This window comes from Cyanistes caeruleus, chromosome 8 (genome assembly GCF_971803275.1).
Source record: "Cyanistes caeruleus chromosome 8, bCyaCae1.hap1.1, whole genome shotgun sequence".
NCBI classification, from domain to species: Eukaryota; Metazoa; Chordata; class Aves; order Passeriformes; family Paridae; genus Cyanistes; species Cyanistes caeruleus.
In genome coordinates, this window is record NC_141708.1 from 22494649 (window position 1) to 22517128 (window position 22480).

At 37.4% G+C, this 22480-nt stretch overlaps 1 protein-coding gene across 2 annotated transcripts in view; it reads left to right on the forward strand.

Moving 5' to 3' along the window:
- LRMDA (leucine rich melanocyte differentiation associated) overlaps positions 1–22480 on the forward strand; it is a 616557-nt gene that overhangs the window by 498938 nt on the left and 95139 nt on the right. For both annotated transcript variants that reach the window (XM_086899892.1, XM_086899893.1), the window contains one exon: positions 20417–20501. In XM_086899892.1, the coding sequence (XP_086756018.1) occupies positions 20417–20501 (85 nt within the window). The remainder of the gene's footprint in view (positions 1–20416; positions 20502–22480) is intronic.

The following is a 22480-nucleotide window of genomic DNA, read 5'->3' on the forward strand; positions in this document are numbered from 1 at the left end:
TATTATGAGCTGGACAGTTGCATTGTGATTTACTTATTTCCCAACATCAGACTATCTTACTGCTATCATAAAGATCTGTATTAAGCAAGATGCAAAGCCCAGCATTTAGGTACCATGTCAGAAATGAAGTTTACAAGTGATGCTAGGACAGTCTTCCCTGTCTCCTGCAACAGGACCTGTACTGAGCTTCTGAATACTCTTCCCACTGTTATGGAAAAGCCCCCAGATTAGTGCACTCAGGGCTTTTGCTCAGGAGTTCAGGTACACACTCCTCTTCTGTGTGTTATTTTCCACCTTGTCCCTAAAGCTAGGTCAGAACTCTCTGCTTGCAAAATTCTTCCCACCTTTTTCTTATCCTAATCTTTATTTCTACCTTATATCTAATACCATTGCAGCCGTGATGACTCATATTTCTAGTGTCTTTAGGAGTTTAGACCTTAAGCAGAGGTGTAGATTATTTAAACATCTCTTAGTAAACTGAAACTGTTTTATTTTGGGTGCTTTGTGACTACGAGTTCTTTGTTCATAACTTTGCTACAACATCATTTGTCAAACAGCCTGGACAGTCTTCCAGAACCTGTTGAGGCCTGCCAGCATCCTCTTATTAAATCTGATGCAAACCCTGAGTTAAGTATATCATCCTGTCAGGTTCTGGATGTCTAGACAGACACTTGCTAATGCACATCGATAATAGGTGTGTGGCAGGGAGCCATCCTGCCTGGGCATGCTCCTGCAAGGCAGCTCCTTCTCCCTCCTGTGCTTGCTGAGCTTTCTGTCTTGCAGTGAGCATAAAACACACATGTAAATGTTAACAAGGAGCAGTATCCAGACATTATTTACAGGAATATTTTAGCAGAATGTTTCTTTTCAAGGGGAAAGATAAAGCATTAGTGGTTCTGTATTTTACCTGTGTAGGTAAAACCTGTCTAGCTTTGATGACATGTGGAGGTATTTGAACTGAATATGGGTGCTCTCATCAAATTTGAAAGCTATTAAGAATTTTTCACTTTAATTTACCAAAAATTTGTGATGTGGTAGTTCCCAGACAACTGGGGACAAACTCTTAAAAGAGCAATTATGTTTTACTAAAACTTAAATTTCTTTAGCAAAAGCATATTGCATTTAGATTTTATATAACCTGTTACAAGGATCTCCTAACTTATCTTTTATTCACGTATTATCAGGAATAACGTTATTTGCATTAAGGATTTTAGGTGCCTGACTTAGGTGCAGATCACAGATTTTTCAAGAATGGGTTATTCCCTTTTTGTGATGCATTCCAAACACATGCAAGATCAAAGAAAGGAAGGGACTTTCCTATTCTGCTATGTGATGAGAATTTAAAAACATGAACTACAGGCTTGTGGTCCTCCATTTAAATGGAGTGCTGTTGTCACCTAGATTTTAAAAATAATGGATGGAAGTTCAATGCTTTTTTAAAGTTAAGAAATAAGAGCAGAGCACTGATATATAATAGGAGATGGAAGAATCTTGTAGCAAGGTTGAATTCATGGACTGAGGAAAAGAGAGAGGATAACTTAAAATTCTAGGGTTTAGTGCCTGTACTCAGAGAGAGGAAAAGGTTTGGCTTTGTAACACATGGATATTAGCGAGCCATCAAATGTCAGGTGCTGGACGGTCAGCTAGAAAATAAACTGAGAGCTGTGAAGTTCATTTTTGCTACATGTCACTCAAAAGAAGTGCTGCATAGTGGCTAGGGTTACATCCCCCTTGGTCTTCCTGTTCTTCCTCCAACATCTAAATGTCAGGCACCTTCTAATACATCTCTCTGCATGTGGAGGAACAGTGGGTAGCTATGAAAGTTGTGAAAATGTTAGCATTGTTCTTTTACTATATGAAAAATAGATGAAACACACATTGCAGGGGAAAATAACAAAATAAACAAGAGATCTTAAAAATAAATTTTTATGTAGGGTAGTATGCCATAATTCATGTAGAAAGAGCTATGAAATGAGTAAGAAGTCTTTGGCTCTGAAGTTGTTTTTGACCTTAAAACCTTTTGTCCTTCCATGTAGAGCAAGGGTCTCTTCTTTATGCTATGAAATAGCCCATTTGGCATAGCAATCCATTAATTCTTCATTAGTCTCAGCCACAGCATTGAGGAAAATATTAAACATGAGATGAATGCATAGGGCAGAGGATCACTGCCTTACATTGTCTCTTCCATTTGGACTCGTGTTTTCTGCAACATGAATGATGACTGTTTTTATTAGGTTCAAGCTGTGCAGCTAGCAGCTTGCTGATCACTTATTCCTTTAATTTCATCTACATGAGATGAACCTTTCTAAAATATTTTGGTTTATGTTGCATATATCCTCTGCTTTGTGATTGTAATGTTTCTATCATTTTAAGAAGAGCTCAGTAATTTTTTAGAGGTTGATTTGCTCATTAGAAATGGAAGGTAAGGCAACATTAAGCTTAAAATTAATGGATTTGTTTATTGCAGCTTTACCTTTGTGTTACCTGAAGCAGAGCATTTTTTGTTTGTTTGTTTGCTTTGTTTTCACTTTGAGTTCTTTCATCCACAAAGAATGAGGACTAGCCTTTGGCTAAAATAGCGCTTTCAGGCCCTTTCAGCATTCACTAACTGTTTACTTTTCCAGGTATAAATGGGTAAAAACACAGTTTAAGCTCCCAGCTGCAAGGTCAGCTACCTTTTTAAAATTCAACCTCATGAGCTCCCCTGGGCTGAGGGCTTGCTGGTATGAGGCATTAAGTGCCTGTTGCATGTAACCTGCCCTTGTCTTACACAGAGCTGCACACGAGCCCCTGGTAGCGTACAACACAGCCCCGCTCCGCGCCACGCAGGAAACAAAAGCACTTGAACTTGTGATCACCGGTCATATGATCCATTTACAGGGTGCAAGCTCAGTCAAGTAGAACTAGTAAATCATTAAATATTAACTCAACACCATTCCTGCTGGGCAGAACATCACAATCTGATTTTCTCAAAGTTGCCAGTCGTTACTAGCAGCCTTTCCTGGTTTAGCAATGAGCTTTTAAAATCATAAATTAATTTTGGATGCATACGACCCATTGCAAAGCACGGGATACAGGTAAAAGCTAAAATGCAAGGCAAAAAATTAATCTATTGGGCTAAAATTGTCTCTGAGGAGCCTGAAGCACTGGGACCATGCACACAATAAAGTGACTGCAGCTCCTGTGGCTGTTGCATCAGGTCTACTTCAGGAGAAAGCTTAAAATTACCTCAGCTCAGAACATCTTGTAAGAACATGCTTAAATGCTGGGCTAAGAAAATTAAAGCCACAAAGAAGTCCGCAGCCGTGACCAAGTGGTTTCTTTATGTTTTATTTTTACCAATTATCATGCAAAGTTTATTGCCTTAAAAAAAAAAAAAAAAAAAGACATTCAACATCCAAGTTCATCCAACATCTAGAATCAGCATTTTTTTCTTGTTTTTGTTATCTTGGTTAATTTTTGTTTAACTGGTGCTATTTCAGAAAAAAAGCCACAGTGCATGGAAAAAAGTAACTTTTTTTTTTCATCAGTCTTCTAATGATGTTAATTATTTGGGAAAATGTATTTTGGAGCCATATTAACTAGTGATAGATGGGCCTTGCTGTTTTAGATGAGTATCCAGCATTCAGAAGGAATGTGCCCCTTGTTCTGTGAAGCTGGAAAAGTCTTCTTTTAAGATGAACTCACTAAATCAATTGTAAAAGTTTTTAAAACAAGCAGATTCCTTTCTATAGATGGAAATGGGGAGAAAAGGAGTAGATGAGCTAAGTCTACAGTATTAAAATTAGAAAAAAAGAGTAAAGCACATTCTACAAGATGAAAACCCAGTAGATGAGTATTGGTTTCTCTGAAAAGTCTTTTACTTGCTTTAGATCTGTGCTTCTTTTTGTCAATGAGTCTGAGCCTGATGAAAGAGGCTCTGTAAAAGCAGTCCTGGAGGAAGGTGATGATTGCCTTTTAATTTCAAATGGCTGAGCTGGGAAAGAGTATTTTTTATCTCCAGGTGTATTTCTGATGTTCCTGTGTTTGTGTATGTTCATCTGAGAGAAGATGAGTTTGGCCACAACTAAATATAGCTTAAAAAATATGTTTAAGTGTGTAACAGATACCCTCAGATGAAAATTGAGGGTGAACTGTTCATACATTAAATACCATGTCTATAGCAACCATTTTTTAATTGATTGTTTCTCTTCTTCCAGGATATGTAAGATAAACAGATTGAGAAAGCATCTCTTTTAGCTTCCTTCACCAGCACTGAGGAACACTTAACAGTTTGGTTTCAGAGACATGCTTTATGGCAAAAAAATAATTTTAATCTTCACAGAGCAGTCTGAAAAATAGGAACTGGAAGAAAATATGATGCAGAAGAATTTTACATATATAATAACATTTTAGACAGCAAAATGAGACAGTTGATGGCAGAGTTTTAATCAAGTTACCATCTTAGCCAATCTAGAACAGGTCATTTTTCTCTTACACTGATACTGTACTGCTAAGTACAAATGCCTCAATCTCTGTGTTAACATGGGAATATTTTGCTAAACGATGCAACAGTTTAAGGATCATGCAAATGGGAATAAACTTAATTCCTTTCGTGTTTCAACAGGAAATTAATGAAATTATGCTAGCCCACAGGTGTCTACCAGCAAAAGAAAGGCATATATCTTCCAGTCTTCTCAAGCCAAAACACATAGAAACGAGATTTGTAGAAAGGAACCATTTTATGGGTGCTCCTCCTGGGGAGCAATGTGAAAGAGCAAATGTGAAACAATTAAACTACATAACTGGATACTTGCCAGTTTCTCTTTGTCATGATGGCACTGCAAGAGACATAAATAACAATAAACCCAGAAACTCAATGTATAGAGGTATGCAAATTGCTGAGGGCATTTTTCTTTTCCTGCTCTGCTGTACTGCCCTGCATTATTAACATGTAATCTCCTGCCTGTGGAATCAACAGGGCTTTTGACTTGAGTTTTGTGGTTTAAGGTTCACTATTAGGTGAGACAGTGGAAAAGTGGAAAGTGCAGTTTTATTGCAGTAATAAAGTATTTCTGAGTAATAAAACCATATCATAGCTAAAGTGCCAGATTCAGTGGAGGGGGGAACAAAAGCATCTTTTAGCATAAAGGTGCTTTAATGAGAGAAAATAAGTGAACTCCAGATGCAACAGTTGCATTTTAAGGAACTGAGCAGTTTCAGTTTTTTTACACAACACTGCTGGAGCAATGCCATTGCAAAGTGTAAAACTTTTGGTGCATCAGTCTGTTTCTAATAACTTAATCTGAAATTGTAATAGAAAATTAATTTTGGTGCAACTAGTCAAAATATGTAATCTTGGGCTTAACTTTGATACTTTATGAGATATTAGAGATAATATTAACAAATATTAACAGAAAAGGTTATGCCATGAGGTGGGTGCCGAGGCCAAAGTCCAATGCTAAAACTACAGAATGATATAAATAATATTTTTCTAGCATTTCTTCCACAAGTTTTAGAATAGCTGTAACTGGCAATAAATTGTTTTTTTAAATCTAAATGTCTGAACATATTTGCCGTAATATTTATTTGTCATTCCACACCTGAAGCTGGATAACTGGAGCAGAGGAAGCAGAGATAGGAAAACTGGCTCTTTTAGTTTTGTTTCATTATGGTGTCTGAGAATTTGTGGTTGTAGAACAATTCACTCAGTGTTCTAGAAAGTAGACCTACACATCACATTTTCTACTGCACCCCCTATGTTCCACTTCTGTATTAATAGATAAAAGAAAAAAACAATCCAACAAAAGCCAAACACGACAACAACAACAATAAACACAGGAAAACAGGAAAAAGTAACTCTGTTAGAACAAGAGGCAACAGGTAGAAACTGATGCACAGGAAGGTCTACCTAAATATGAGGAGGAATTTTTCTAATGTGCAGGTGACTGAGCTGTGGAACAAATTTTCCAGAGAGGCTGTGGAGTCTCCCTCACTGGAGATACTCAAAAGCTGTCTGGACTCAGTCTGTGCCATGTGATCTGGGAAAAACCTGTTTGAGCAAGGAGGTGAGACCAGATGAACTTTCCAGCCTTACCAGTTCTGTGGTTCTGTGATTTATGTAAGCACAGTGGAGTGATTTTGGGTAATTTTCATTTTACACAATTATTGTAGTATGCACCAGGTTGTACTCCAGACATGAATGCAAGCAGCTCTTGAAATTACCCACTGTACAACCCTGGCTTATATTCTCTTTCTGTTTAGCTTCAGTTCCTTAGCAGTTTTACTTCGTCTGAAGTAATTCTGAGTTGTCTGCCTGTGGTGGCAGTACTGTTGCTACCCAGATTTTTATACTTGGGGTGTGGAAAAGGAAAATATTCTTTCCACACCCTGTAGTTACCCAGTTTAGTGATCCATGCTTCTATCTGTAAATATCAGGGTTCCTTTGATGTTTCTAATATTGTGAAATGAGAGTACCTCCAACTTCTGTGGAGTTGAATATTGTGAATATTGTGAACTCCAACTTCTGTGAAGTTGAATATTATGAATATTATAATTCACAATGTATTTGTTACATTCTGTCATTTTATGCTTCGTCTGGAAGTGTCATCTTGTTGACAAGAGGCAGATTCAGCTACAGGTGGAAAGAATGAGAGATGTCAAGAGGAGAGGAAGATGTGTTTCTTTAGCTCATCTTCTCTTTGGTCAATGAAAGCACTGTTGGTAACAACAAGGATTTAGATTACTTTTATCAATTATCAAATATGACATATATTATTTTGTTTTAGGAACTAGAATAGTACAAATTCAACATGGCATTTGTTCAGTGAATTAAGTACCAGTGAACAGTTTTTATGTTGATAAAATAGACATTCTTTCATGAAGATCAGGTTTTTGCCCAGTGCTGTGTAACCTTTTTATGAGTGAGATAAAACATAAAGCAATTAGATTTCAATAGACACATCTGTTACTCCGTAGGGTATCGAGTAAGAGGGGAAATTTAAACAGTGTAATTGTACTTTATAGTGGTAAACAGCTACTAGAACACCATGTTTAGATTTGGGTAAGTCTGTGGTTCTAGAAAGTTGATGGGAGACTCAAGACAAAATGGTGGAAATAAGGCAAATGATTTCTCAGAAGACTGGGTGACATGCTTTGGTGAGAAATTCCAGGAAATTCTGTCTATCTTGGGTAGCCAAGGGGGTGTGAAGAGTTGATCACAGTATGTCAATGGTAGCACCTCAGGTGAGCAGTAGCACAAGGAATAAGATTCCATCTAATATGGGCAATGGGTATGAGAAGAACCAGCTCTTGCAACTGAAGCTGACACACCCAGGGTAGTAAAAAAGGACAATTTTAACAGCAATGCTGATTTGTTGGAACAGATTTCCCAGAATTGTGACAGACTGTACGTAGATGGCAGCTTTTTTAGCCAAGACTGGAAGTGCTCAGTGAACGTCAACTGCGTAAGTAACCATGGTAACAGCTGAAACCAAGCAAAGTTCAGCAGCCCTATAAATGAGCAGTTACCCTGTCTGACAAAAATCCTTCTCCTTATCTCTGAATTGTAGTATGTCCTGAAGTTTTGCAAAGTTGGGGAAACAGTTTTTGAGCTGAGGGATAAACTTTGTTAAGTGCATTCTGGATTTTATGGATAGGGACAAATAGAGCATGGAAGCATGGAAAGCTTCTTGAAGAGATAAAACCCAAAGTATTTTAGGACAGTATTCATTAAATCCATCACCTCATGGAAGAAAACCTCACTTATCAGTATTTCATGGTCAGACTGAACTCCAAAGGTCCACACATAGGGCTTGGAAAACACATTTTGAGATAAATCAACTTTCCTGCTGTTTTTTCTCTCCTCTCATGCAGGGTGAAGGTATATTAATTATGAATAAGTTCAAGAAAAGTAATTATAAAAATTAGTTAGGATATGTTATGGAGTTAGGTTATGAAACCTAACAAGTTCATCTCCCACTTGTTAGGCATTTCTGATATATAAATATGGACAAGAAGTCTCAGGCAGGTATGAACTACTTTATGTAGGATATTATTTTAGAGTTAAAAAAAACCTGAGGCAAAACTTCTCAATTTTTTCTATACCCATTTCTTGTTTCTACAAAACTGGGGTTTTAACAAATTGATATAATTACATTTTTCCATAACTATTTTGATTGCCTTTTCCTTTTGTAGTGTCCAGTGTTTTCCATTGGTTTTAGTTTATCTTGATTCACCAAAAACTATGTAAAAAATATACTGATGGAGTACAGCTCTTTTGTAGTTCAATGCCTTTGTGATTTTTTATCTCTCATGCATTCATTTGTAAAGATCCTAAAATTAATTTCTGTTCCTGTGGTTAATCATTTCCATCAACTATTGTTTCTGTTTTATAAGCAGATGCTTTACAAATTAATAAGATATTGATTAATCACATCCTTTGTACCCCTAAAATTTCAGTGTTTGTATTCCAAAGCCATCAGGTAAGGCCTAAATGTTTTTTTTCTTTAAATTTTTTAAATGTGGCTGTTGCATTACTTTCTTGTGGCTGTCCACTCTGGAAACAAATCTGGACATAGACATGCTTGTAAAATCACCAGCTTTCAAGACAATTTTACGTATTGACAAAAAAAAGACAAAAGAAACAAAGTGTGTCTTTCATACATGCTGGGTCTTCTGTCTGGGACAGAAGTCATCACAGAAGAGGGAAATCTCACTTTACAGATGTATGAATGCTCACCCTGGCAGCTCTCAGGCCATGGCAGGGGCTCCAGTTCCTCTAGCTGGGATCCAGAAGTGAAAGCCTTCAGAAGATATCGTTTCTGCCTCTTGATCCCTCCCCACCCACATGTGAAGTTTACCTCCAGTCAGGTCATCAGCTCTTCAGAGCAAGACAGAAGAGAGAGAAGTAGGAACAGAGGCAAACCCAGAAATTATTGGTATTTTCCTTTTTTTTTTTTATTTATTTTTCCTGGCAATGCTGTTGGTGAGTTTCTGATTGGGACAACTCCATCTTCGCCTCTTTGTTTCCTATGTGCATGCTCAATTAAATATTATTTTCCATTTATCTGGAAAAAGTCTCTTTAAAGGTTGCCATTATAGACCAGTGCTCCTCTTCCTATTTTATTTTCTGATGGCTTTGATGCTCTGGACTGGTATTTTTATGATCTGGGTTTTTTTTCAGTTTGCTGCTGACTAAAAGAATTTTAAAAGCTGTTGGACATTTGAGGAACACAGAAAATTGCTAGTACAGACAAATTCACCAAAATTACACCTAGAAATATTGCTATGGATGTAATGAGTTAATCATATGACATTTTATAACTGGAATTGTGTTTTATCTTGTTTATTGGGGATTTTTGCTTTGTTTGTTTGTTTCTGTGGGGGTAGGGGAGGAAGGTACCATCATTTTGTAACCTTAAGGATGTTCTGAAGGAAATAGGTTAGTTCCCACAGTAGGCAGTAGTACCCACACTGGCTGTAAAATTCAAATGTTTCATTAGACTACCTTTTCCACTGGCAGCTTCCCTTACATTCTGAAATCCTTCAAAAAAAAAACCCACTATAGAACATGGAGCTATCACATAAAGTTGATTTTATGTTTTCCCAGTCTCAGGCTACTTAGTGCAAATAAAATTTTGTGCCAGTCAGCCCGAGATGTGTTACAGCACTGTTAAGGCCCAGCCTGTTAATTACAAATGTTTTGCACTGTTAGGGTGATGCACAGATTTCTTGGAAATAGGTTTCCTTCAGCAGCATGTAGTTTTACAGTACAGTCAACAGAATGTTGCAGAATAGCAATTATGGGAATAAGGAGAATGCACAAGCTATTGGAGTGAACGCTTTAATGCTGATACGTTTTTCCTGATAAAAGCAACTCAGATAAGAGGATATGCAAGTTATTGTAGCAATTAGTTTTTCTAAGATGTCTATCTATATGAAATGTTTCATGGTAGGGAGAAAAACCACAACTTTGTAGTAGAATGCAAAGTTTATTACATTTCTAGACTACATTATCCTTGTCAGCTAGATTAAAGCATTCTCCTAGTTTCTGTCCTATATTACCCTAACAAGTGAGGAAATAATGTAGTGTTGTTACAGGGAGTAGCTTATAAATTTTGACATAAGTGTGAGAGAAATCACTTGAAATGTGAGGCAACCAAGAGGAATAATTAGGAACAGCAGAATGATCTCAGTAATATGACAATAGTTTCTAAAGCACCCCACAGGATTGAAATCATCAGGTTTGCTTGACCTATATCTTTAATAATACAGCTCATTGCCCTTGTATTGAAGCTAGAGGGAAGGACAAAGTATGAGCTTTATCATGTTTTAGGAGAAATTGCAAAAAGTTTATTTATTAACACAGCACGAAATGGCCCATTTCTATGATTACCAAACAGGAAAGCAAGTTGGGCCACAGTTCACCACACAGAACACTTTATAGTCAGGCTTGGCTGGCAAAAAATATTATGTAACACTCAAATAAGATAAATGGCTGCATTGGCAGTGGAAATAACCTTCTGTTTAATTAGAAAATAAGAGCTGTATGGGACAATAAAAATGGTTACTGCTGCCCTCAGTCACTGTTTAATAAATATGGTTGTGCTGAAGATAATGCTAAGTGTTATTTATTTGTGTAATATCATGGGCTCAGTAATTGTTCATGTTCTTGATAGTTACCCTGCATGTAGAATGAGCCCATTTCATGTTTTCTTTGTTTAATTTTTAAAAAGGAAAGAGGAATTTTTTTAAGCTGTTACACCTCAGTGTTGCTATAACCAAATTACTGGTTTTCTTAGCTTACACTCAGGATAATTAAGCTTTGAAACTGAGTGTATTATACTTCCCAGGCCAGATTGTCCATTTACCTGGGATATGTTTCTACATCTTTGAGAAAGAGCTTAATTTGAATTTTCAGCTGTTCATTCAATTGTGGCTGTGTTTTGAATGAGGGGAGTCCTAAGGTCTGGTTTTAGCAGGGTTTTACCTTCTTTTGGCAGTTTAAGGACTACAGATGCAAATCAAGTCTGGTAAGGCATGGTGTGGAAGACTGAAGATTTCAGTGAACCTTCTTCCTAAAGGCAACAGTTTTCACTAGTAAATTGAGCATCAAATTGTGCTATGTGCATATGTATGGAGAGTTTCCTTTCTCTGTAGAGCATGTTTATTGGATATGGGCATTGTTCAGGGCTCCACCTCTTCAGGAACATACACGTATTTATCAAACACTTGACAGAAAAGCAGGGCATGGGATGCATTTTACAAGGTATTTTTAACAGCCTTGGTATCCCAGCCCTATTGCTTTTGGTCCCAATCTCTCTGTTTCAAATCTACAGTAAGTACAGGGATTTGAAAAAGGATATCAAAGACTTTTCTTGGTTTTATCCAAAGAGATAATTCACAAGATGTTTCATCAACGAGCTTTAACTCCTCCTTCCTTCCCTACTTTCCTTCCCCCCCCAAATGTGGACTGTATGTCAAGAGGCAAAACAAAACAAAACAAACCCCCTTTTCTTCACACAATTCACTTTAAGCTTTAAAATCCTCCAAAATCCCCAATCTCCCTTTGCAGTCTGGTTCCCACTCTCCAGCTTTCCTCATCTCCCTCTGAAAGAAAAAAGCTCTTCTTTAAGGGACTGATAGGTTGTAGAGCGATGCTTAGCAACAACATTCCTGTGCCTTAAGTAGCTGCAAGCCCCTAGCTGAACCCTTTGATGTGACTGTCAGGGCAGATTTATTTTGTTTTAGCACATTGTCTACTTGTCCAGATGTATCAGGAGATAAAAAGGAGTCATGTTTACACTCTTTTTTGGAGGGGGAGGAGAGGAGGAGATGTAATTAAATCGCATTTTTGATGAGTCTCTGAGAGATCGAGATGAAGAACAGAGGAATTGGCTTGAATATAGAGGGGAAACCCATTTGCCTGCCCTGACACCTGACATTGCAGGAAGATGAAGTGTAAAGCCATAGCACAATGTGTTGATTTGGTTCTGCTGAACCTTTTAACTTTGTGTTTTTTTCATGTGTTGGTAGTTCACGAGAGTCCAGAAAGGCCTATTAGAGAGTAGCACCATAGATACACTTTCCTGTATACGTATATATTTGTCCAGGTTGAAAAAATGTGGTTGTCTCTACAATATTAGTGTTATAGAGTACAAATCCCAGAATCTCTGGCTGTGGTAAGTGGCTGTCAATCAAATAATTAAAGAAAAAAACCCCAAAATAACAAAATTGAGCCTCAGTGATCGTGAATAAACAAGTGTGCAGCGTGAGACAGGCCTTGCTGAATTCTCCAGGAGAACAAATACCACAGATAAATCCATTTTTGTTTATTTGCTTTTAACTTGCACATTTAGCAACACCATTCTGAGCTCTATTAATAACCTGCGGTGTGCAGTGACAAGTCTGATTCCTGCATTCAGTATGCTGTGGGTATGCCAAGTGAATAAAACGCTAGTTTTAATCTGCTGCTACAAAAGTTACTCTATTTGCATTTTAAATAGATTACACTGCAGCACCCCCTTCTGCTGACTGAATAGAGTGACAAGAGGTTTGAACTGCAATTCAGCTCTATTCCCACATGACAGGATGAAGATGCCTTGAATGCATTTTTAACCTTCCAATTTCTTGATTCCTCTGCCTGCAAAGTAAGGAAGTCAGCACAACTTAGCAACAGTCATTAAAGTGCTGTTACCTTATACTTTTTAGGATCTAGCTTTCATTTTTTTTTGCAACATTTTCCATGCTTCCTAAAAAAACTAAGGCAAGCAGGAGGTATCAGAATGAATAGCAAAGCAAAATAAGTGCTCTAGCATTGCAAACAATTATGCCTGGCCTGTGAAATGTATATGCAGTTCTGCATTCCTCTGATTGAATGTGCTTGCAAGTGAGGATATTACATTACTGATTTAATTTATGGAACAGTCTTGGAAATTCCTATCTTAAAAAAACAACTTAATGATTTTGGCTTTTGAAGAATCTATGTGTATCGGGTTGGCAAAAGGAGGTGGAGAAGTTCTGAGTTACCTTATTTCAAAATAAAGGGCTATGAAAAGTAATGAGTATCATATGTAATGTGTTTTTGAGTTCTACATCAGTGTTTGTATGCAGCTCATCTACTGTTGCTATGCTATAGCATAGCTGGAATTCTGGCAATTACTCCACTACTGCTATCTTTTGTAGTTGTGATGTAATTGGCTGAAAAATATTGCAGGGAATGACTGAAGGAAGCCTGGAATCTAATACATTTTTGGTGTACTTCCCTTCACATTGGCTTACCTATGCTTTTGGCACCTTCTGTTGATGCTGTAATCTCTAAAAATTCCGTATTTTTCTTTCATTTCAACAGTTCTCTTCAGAACTGTTGGACAGTGAGTGAAATTCAATAAATGTCATGTTTGGTTGTTGGTGAGGTGGGGATTTAGAGAAAGGTTAGCTTGTCCTAGCATCTCTAAATTTGTGGTTCATTTCACAAGGAAATTCAAAGAATAGTTGTCTATGACAACTCAGAATTCTCTAGAAACAGTTGCAGACCTACTTGTGGTTTGGGGTATGACAAACTTGTGGTTTGCTTTGTCCATACGCTTTATTTTAGTGGTGTGTGAGCCCATTGAATCCTGCATGGTGTAAATGGAAAGAAGGTAGCATGTGTGTCCTCAGGATATGGAGGTAAAGATGCTGACAGAGAAATGTAAAGCATAATGTATAATAATTGTTTGGATTTACTTTCCCAATCTCAGATTAGGATTCAATGCTAGCATATTTTTCTTTGTTTTATACTTCTGGGGGTCTTTTGTTGAGTTCTTGATTTTTATTAGTACTAACCTAAGAGATGAAAAAACATTAAGAAATCTATTTGAGGAATGAGTATGACTGAGCAACTTAGAATTTATTTTGTGGTGTGATTTGAAATGAATTTAATCTTATTTTAAAACCTAACAAGTTTCACAGTGAATAGATTTCTTGCTGGATTATATTAATGATATTGCTTTCATTCACTGTTGTGTGGCTACCATGTTAAAGTGGTCCTTTAGAGACAGATTTTGTTAAATACTGCATTGAAAGATACTAAGCCACTTGAGCAGTAAGCTTTAATTTATAAAAAAATGAATGCATTAGAATGTGGCATATGAGTAGGGAGAGGTGGTAATAGTTACTTCCCTCCAGCTCATTAAACTGAACCTGAGCTGGAGAATCTCGTGTACCCTCCTGCTTTTAAGTGTAAGTAGCTGAGATGCACTTTTTAAAAAGAAAAAGCAAATACTGTGCAAGAAGCTCACTTTTTATCTGATGACCTTGAAAAAATATTAACAAGATGCTCAAAATCTCGGCTTTTGAGTGATATAAGTTGAAAAAGAATGGTCCTGGAAGTCAAAAAGCCTAACGGGTGTTTTGGTATGCTATATGTTACAGTAGAACAAATCAATTCAGGCTCCTTAGATGCAGTCATTGCCTTGTGATTATATTTGTGTAAAGTCTCGGAGCCTTTGATCAAAGAAAGGCATTTGTGACTAGGTCTAATCCAAGCTCTTTAAGGTGTTTAACTTGCACGGGGGGGAAGAGGTTGATAACAGCTGGGATTTAAATTTAGTTTTGCTGAACTTTTGTTTTGAAAGGATTTCTATTATACACTGCTTCCTTTTCCATACAGAAGATGGATCATTGAGTAAACCTAAAAGGGAAAGAGGATATGGGAGGAAATGGGTGGGGACTTGGAATTAATCTTCTGAAGAAAAATGTTTGATCAGCGGGTAGGAGAGTATGAAATCCTCTGATGTTGACAGCAGGCAACTTTCTGACTAGTGTGTGATTGACAACTTTGATGCTGCAGTGGGGAGCGAGTGTCCAGCCGTGCTCAGGCATCCTCTGTCTGTGGGTGGTAGTGTTAATAATGTGGCAACTGGAAAGATTAATTGTGGACAAGCAGCAGGATTACGAGGAGGGCTTCACAGGTCTAAAAGGAACAGTGGTAGGAAGGCCTCTGATCTGTCAGCCCAAAAGGAAATTAGTTAGGGCAGGCTGGAGCAGGCTTAAAAAGGGAGGAGGGGGGAGGGTAAGATGGAGTAATGGAAGAAGGGAAGCATTTAGGATATTAAGGCAAAATGAAGAGGATATTGAAAAAGGTCATAAGGGGATGGGACCAACGTTCTTAAAAGACCTTAATACACTACATCCTCTTACAGTACACGCAGAGTTCAGCTCGTTTGGCAGAGAACCGCAAAGTGACTTTTGTAGTGGCTAGAGCTGCCCCGTTAGGTAATACCTGTTACCTGTTTCTGAACAATCATGAGAATAAAATCAAACTTAGGATTTTCAAGAATATGTAAATGCAAAATGCATAGCAGAGAATTTACTTAAGCTGTTTCTGCAAGTTACTAACTGCTGCATGTTTCACTTCCCACCCTTTTCGGTAGAAGTAGGGATTTTGCCAATAAATTCTGTGTTACCATTAAAGAGGCCATTCATCATGCTTACTAATGTTATTAATCAAGATACACCACAGTACTCTTAAAATGAGATCATTTTGATAAATCATGTATGACATGAAAAGACTTTATTCCTTTTAAGTGCAATTTAGACTGTAATTTTTTTCCTCATTTATGATTCATGGGAGAAACATGGATAAAATTCCCTTGCACATTTACACCTTATCTTCAGTAATAATTCAAAACTGCTCTTAGATGAAAATTCAAGGGCTGATTCACCAAAGCTGAATGCCAGCTCATTATTTTCTGGCATTCAGTAGTCCAAAAATAATGTCCATACATTAGGTGCTTTTCACAATAGTTGAATTTGGCTGCACACCAGACATATCGATTACACTCAATTAAGCCTAAATGCATAAGAATTATCTGATGTTCATTTGCATTTTTGATCCCTGCTTTCAACCTTGCAATTTAACATTAAGTAAAAACCAAAAGGTAAAGTAAATTCAAGTGAGAAGTGATAATGTCACTTATAACAGAATAAGGGAATGCTTTGAATCTGAAATGTTTTGAATCTTAAACTCCATTCTGTTAAATAAGAAAAATTCTCTTTCCTTTCTCCTTAAAGGTAATTGAAATTGGAAAGCCAACCCAAATATAAGATCACTGTTCTCCTTGCTATCCTAATACTACAATAATTTGGCTACTGTATTAGTAACATCACATCACATCTGAAAATAATCTGCTAAAATATCTGGAATGAGTATTTGCTAGGGTTAAAGTCATACAGTTGATTATAGCTAAAACACTTGTATTATTGATTAGATTTAAAAGCGTCAGGAGTGGGATTTTGTTTACTCCTGGGTTTAGAAATATAAACATGAAATGTCTAGTAGAGAGATATAATTTGGAATCATTTAAATTTTACTTTCTCAAACCATGATTCAAAAAGGATTGGCTTGTCTGAGTTCCCCCTTTACTTTCTTCAACAGCTGAAATATTTGAAGGAACTTGTGTGGTTGCCAAAAATAGCACAGCATTTTTATTTTTGAATCATTGGTCTCTACAAATTTGTTTTGATGCTGCAGATGTACAGTATGTCCTGATACTACCCATGATGTTCCCTTACTAGCGCCATCCAAGTATTGCATTTTTTTGTTCCTTGAAAAGTGGAATTCAGGGATTAAACAAATTAGCTTTTTTGTTGTTGTTGTTTAGTCTAATTAGATTCCTCCACTCTTGAGAGCTAGTTGTTGGTGTGTGGCTGACAATTTTCTTCTAAATGGGTTATTTTTTCCCCCGTTCATTAAAGTGACTCTAATTCATGCTGGAGGTTTAGCAAAGACAACTGCTAACTCATGGCTAAGTCTGCTTGGCTGTGGAGCAAGGAAATTGGGAAATCCCATTCCTCAAGAACAATCTCCTTTTCTGGTAGGGATGCTGTGCCACCTCTTGGTTTCCCAGAACAGCCCAGTGTGTTGAGGTGGGTGACAAACTCCAGCCAGCCCATTTGAACCCTCTGGCTGAGCTCCCAGCTGGGGAGAGAGAGCCAGACCAGCTGTACTCTGCCATATGGAGTGCTCCACTCAGGGCCTGCTCTTGCATATTTTCCAGTCTCTTTATCCCTTCTTTCATTCTTCATCCCCTTTTTTCTTTTTTCTTTTTCTTTTTTTTTTTTCTGGCTGTATGGTTCCTAAGTTTGTAGAAAAGAAAATACATTGCAAAGAAAGTTGTTCTTACCTGATCATTCCCTAGGATTGAATAGTTAAAGATTTGGTGTATTGTTGCTCTCAAATTTAGTTTCATTTGTCTGCTTGGTTGTTTTTTTTTTTCCCCCTGCTTCATCTTCTATAATGTCTGTAATTTTGATGGACATGTTTTGCAAATCTTGTACTCTTTTTACAGTCCATTTAGTATCAAGTACAAAAGTTTGGACAAAATACACAGGTTAATATAAAGAGTTTAGCAAATGTTTGGTTATGTGCATAATGGGGGGGCTGTGAGTAGTCCAACTTTGTCTTGTAAGTCCTAAACCACGAACTATGATACACTGCAAAACTTGGGTGACTTCAAGGTTTGCAAAACTACAAACTTCTTTTGTAACAATACCGTTAGAATTTCTTTACTGAGTTATTTTGTGACCTGCTCCTGTAACACTGAATCAAGGAGTTTAAACAGCTTTCCTCAAAGCTACTTGTATGTACTTGGCACTGCAAGAAGAACTTGTGATGCATATGTCACCAATGCTTGAAGACATAACTGTCACATGTCAATGCTGTCACTGTCACAATATTCCTGTGAATATTAAGAGTAATGCAATCTATACAAATCTCTTTGGAAAATAGCTTAGGGCCAAATGTCAGTATGTGGTAGGGAAAACAAATAGTTGTCTTTCTGCTGGTGCACAGGCTTACTCAGAAACGTGATTTGGAACTTGAGCCGGTGTTTGTGCAAAACAATCCTAACCCTGGATGATATTCCATAGAATTAAAGTTACTCTAACTGAATGCTTAGCTCAAAGGTAATGAAAACTCTTCTATATTTGACAGGGAATTATATACTGTACATAAAATAACAGAAAAACACCAATAAACAAACCCTTCTGTTCTTGCGTTTCCTAAAATTGGAAATAAAGCTAAATTGCCCCTTCACTCCAATATCCTTTTTAGAAGCTCTTGAATTTTGCTCACTCAGTGGTGTATTGCTGAAATGGCAAAGTCTCTTCCAGTAATTTTAGGAAAAGCTATCATCAAGCTGTCAACAGTCTAAATTGAGATTAAAAGTACCAAAGAGAAACCTTCACTGTTATCAGAGTCCCAAATAAGTACACTTGAATAGGCAGATAACATCTAGAGTGTACAGTATGAGACCACTTATTCTTCCAGTTTTTTGAGTGATTTACAAGGATGAAGTCTGATGTTAAATAGTGATGTTTTTCTCCTTTTCTTACCCAGAACTACTCAACCCAAAGGAAACACGTAGTCGTGAACAGATGCTTGTTCTTGGAATTAGTTTCAAATATCACATAGCTGGGTGTAAGGGGTTTCTATCTCTCCCTCTGACATGTTATGTGCCCTTGGCTCATACTGGCCATCAGAGAGATTTCCAATAATTCATGGTCTGGAGTAGATTGAGCTGCAGGTTTGCAGTTCACCAAAATCAAGGTATTATTCATCCTGGCTGAAGGTGAGAGTTATGTCTGCAGCAATATGTCTCTGAACAGGAGGTTCCCTGGAAAGGGTTTATTATCACTGGTGAGTCAGCAGAGGCAGGATATTCTCTGTTTTTATTCCTATCCCATAATCAGCATCCTTGCTCTTTAGGCAAACTTGTCTCTGTTAAGTTCTATTAAGATGTTTGTTTTGATGCATGATGCATCTTCATGTTGTGACCTGATTTTTCCTAGGGACAAAAATGAGATTATAACTATGGTCTGACATACAAATTGATGGCTGGTCTCCAAAAGCAAAAGCTTACTATGCTAATCTAGTCAGTCACCCCTCAACATGTTTTGTACTATCATTTAGGAGTCCAACAGCTACAGGAAGGAAGATTTCCAAGCTGCAGCCTGTAACCAACTATTGCCATGATTAAATTTCATTGCTATGGATTTCTGATTATTGTTCTCGAGTTTGGTCTGGTAATTAAGATTTGAATCAGTATTTATGCTTTTTCTTCCCCAAAATACTGTAGCCCAATTTTATACTTTTATGTTTAGCAGACATTGGAAAGCTGGGGATTCATTAATTTTGAGGATATGTTCAATTATAAAGTAAGTAAGATTGAGGTGGATTCCTTTGATTGACTTTTGCAGTTTAGAAGTCAATATATCATTAGGGAACAAGCTGCACAGAAGATAGCAATTATTTTCTCAAGACTCCCTTATCATGAGATTCAAGAAATAGTTTAGCTTTTGTATTTTTCTCTTTGCCTTATTTTTTTTTTTTTTTTATTGGAAATCATCATGTAATTTTCAGTGAAGCTTGTCCTTTGTGTCTCTATTTAAACACATCATCTTTTCATGTCTGTTGAAATGGGTAGGTTGTAAATACTCCAGAGCGAATTCTGTATCTGAAACTGGACAGATCACTATGGTGTCACTAGTCTAAGTTAAACTGAACTTTAAAACCTTACACTGATTCATATTCACCAACACAGTCCTTTCTTTTCATATCTTCTCCTAACAATGCAACACTGCTGTTCTGTAACTAAAAAGCAGGATGGTAAATGTGGCTTGTTTTAGTGTTATATTCTGTAATATATCTTTCCTTCAGTTGAAACATCCAATGGAATGAAGGTCAGTTCATTGTAAACTGTAGCTCTTCAATCTATTAAAATTGGAATCATAGGATCTTGAGACGTATTATGGGGAAAGATTTGGGCTTCTTCTCCCTTAATATTTTGCTTTTAAGAGTTCTGAGCAAGTCCTCTTGGGTACTTATTTCTTTTATTAGACTTCTGGTGTGGGTTTTAAGTGTGTATTGTTAACAATTCTATATACTTGTACAGATTTTTTGCATTATAGGCACCATAATTCTTAATAGATCTCTTCATTTAGCTCACAGAACAGTGAAATGAGAAAATAATTTGGGATTTTTTTTTCTTTAGATTTGAAAAGTGCGGCACCTTAGCCCAACTTTCTATTTTCTATCTCCTTTCTTTCATGTGGCCACACTCACAACTTCCTTTAGGTAAATATTAATCTGTTTCATGAAGAGGAAAATTTTTAACATTGCCTAAAGATTTCTTGACAAAGATGGTGATTTTTTTAAGCTGTCAGCTCTATGAAAATATTCATTTAGTAATGATACATAATGTCATTGTGTAAGCTCTTGTGAGTACAGCAACCTTGAGGATTGGCATGAAGCCTTAACAAGAAGGAATTCATCCTTGGTGGCTGGTAACTCCTCACCTGTAACCACATCCCAGCACTCATCCTGCGGGTGCAGCAGCTTTGCCTCCTCACTCACCTCCACCCAGAGCACTGATATCTTTGTTTTGTCACCCAGGCCTCCAGTGCTGCTGCCTCTGCCTCTCCAGAGAGCCACTACACGCCTCTGCCCTCCGGATCCAGAGACCTCACCAACCACAGAGGTGAGAGCTACCTTTTATTGGTAGAAACTGCTGCAAGGTGTTGAGCTGTGCTCCAAGGCCTTCCCTGTATTAGTTACTGCTGCATTTCACTTCACAGAGATCACCATGCCTTTCAAGCACTACGTGAGAAAACCATACCTGTCAAGACTACAGATTTTAACTCATATTAAATAGGATTTACAGGTAGTCTACCGGGAAAGCAAATAAATCTATGGATAATAGCGCTCAGTGATTTTTGTGTGTGTGTGTGAGAGAGAGAGAGAAAAATGTAAAGAGATTAGAGTACTTAAACATTGCTAAGTAGATGATTACATGCAGCATTGGTAATTTTGAGAGAATTTGTAAACTTTCTAATATTTTTTAAGTGAGAGCTTTTTGGCAGTTTAGAAATTTAGGGCTATAATTTGGGAATGTTAACACATTTTCATTTCAATAAAAAGGGATTCTTCTCTGTTTTTCAACATTAAAGGTGGATCAGTGTTCAATTTCCTTTTTCATCAATCCTTAGAACCTAAAAAAGCACCTTGGGCAAATTCATAAATTCCTTCTGCATACCTATGATACAAAAAAATTCAGGGAACAGGTGAAAAAGTGAAGCAGTCAGGAAGGGTGCATTCTAAGCTTTTCAAAAAGGACAAATTTCTAAAGCTTGCGGCCCTTTTTTAGCTTAAAACCAGAGCAACAATCGTCTCGTTTATTTCTCACATTGTTCAATGATTATGCAAACCATTTGTATAGTAGCAGGTTTTGTTTAGGATACCAGGATCAGCCTCTTTTTTATGAATTGGTGGTAGCTTTAATGTTAATGTGTGTTCAAATTCTGCAGCACTGCAGAGGATGGAAGCAGCTTTAGTAGAATTCCATATTACTTGAAACCTTCTGACTTAGGCAGGTGATGCACCTGGAGAAGGGTCTGTGATTCAGGTGTGAAGGCAGCTGATTAGAACTGAAGCTGTTGCAGCCTGTATCACTGTGGTTGTGCTAGACCTGAGGAGGAGGATGAAGCTCCATCCTGGCCTTGGCATAGATGGCTGTGGGGCACTGGAAATCAGATATCCTAGAAGTGCTGTGGGTGTGTTGTATTCCAGCACTGAGCTCGCATAGCAACTGATACTTTCTAAAGAGAAAGGACTAACCAAAATCCTGAATTTGAGCACATACTAGGACTTCAGGGATTAAAAAAAAACACTATCCCCCCAAAAAACTTGCAGCCCAGTGCCCTTCCTCTCCCCATTCCCTCTTCCCCCCTTCCTAAGTTAAGTAACTTTGATTTTCAGACAAGCATGTTGCCTTTGAGGTTGGATTTCTGGCGTTGGATTAAATGGCTAGGGTCTACAAACCCAATAAACATAGTGAAAGAATAATGAAAAATACCTAAGTTCTATAAACATACTTTAAAAGTACCCTTAAAAGCCAGGTATCTTCAGATTTTTTATTTAGGTGATAGTGTATTGGAAGGGTGGCTTCATGGCTGATTGTGTTATCTGACTTGACAAAAGAAATGCCAGTAGTGTCGAGCATCAGAAGCTGTGTGCCTGCATTATTGATTGACTCCTCTTTCAATACAGCGGTTGTGCTGCAGACACATCCAGCAGGTGTTTGCTCAGAGCAGGAGCTTGCCAGGCTCTAAGAGTGCACTGTCATCACCAGGGTTTCAGAATGCCTTTCCCTTTGCCATGAAAGGGGAAAATTACATTCCCCAAATCACCAACTTTATACCCTTAGCAGCTAGCATAATTTTTATTGCTTCTGTCTTTACTCTTCCCAGAAATATTCTCCTCTGCATGCTAAATATGCTGCAAATTTCCTTGTGATTAAGCACTGTTATAAATAAAGTGAACGGAGAAAATAGTGTCATCCAAAAAATGGGGTAAAATTGGCCCTTAAAGAGACATTGTTAACATGATTCTATAAGTTTATAGATATGTCTGTGTATATATGACCACATATTCACAAGGAAATAATTAAGGACACTTTAC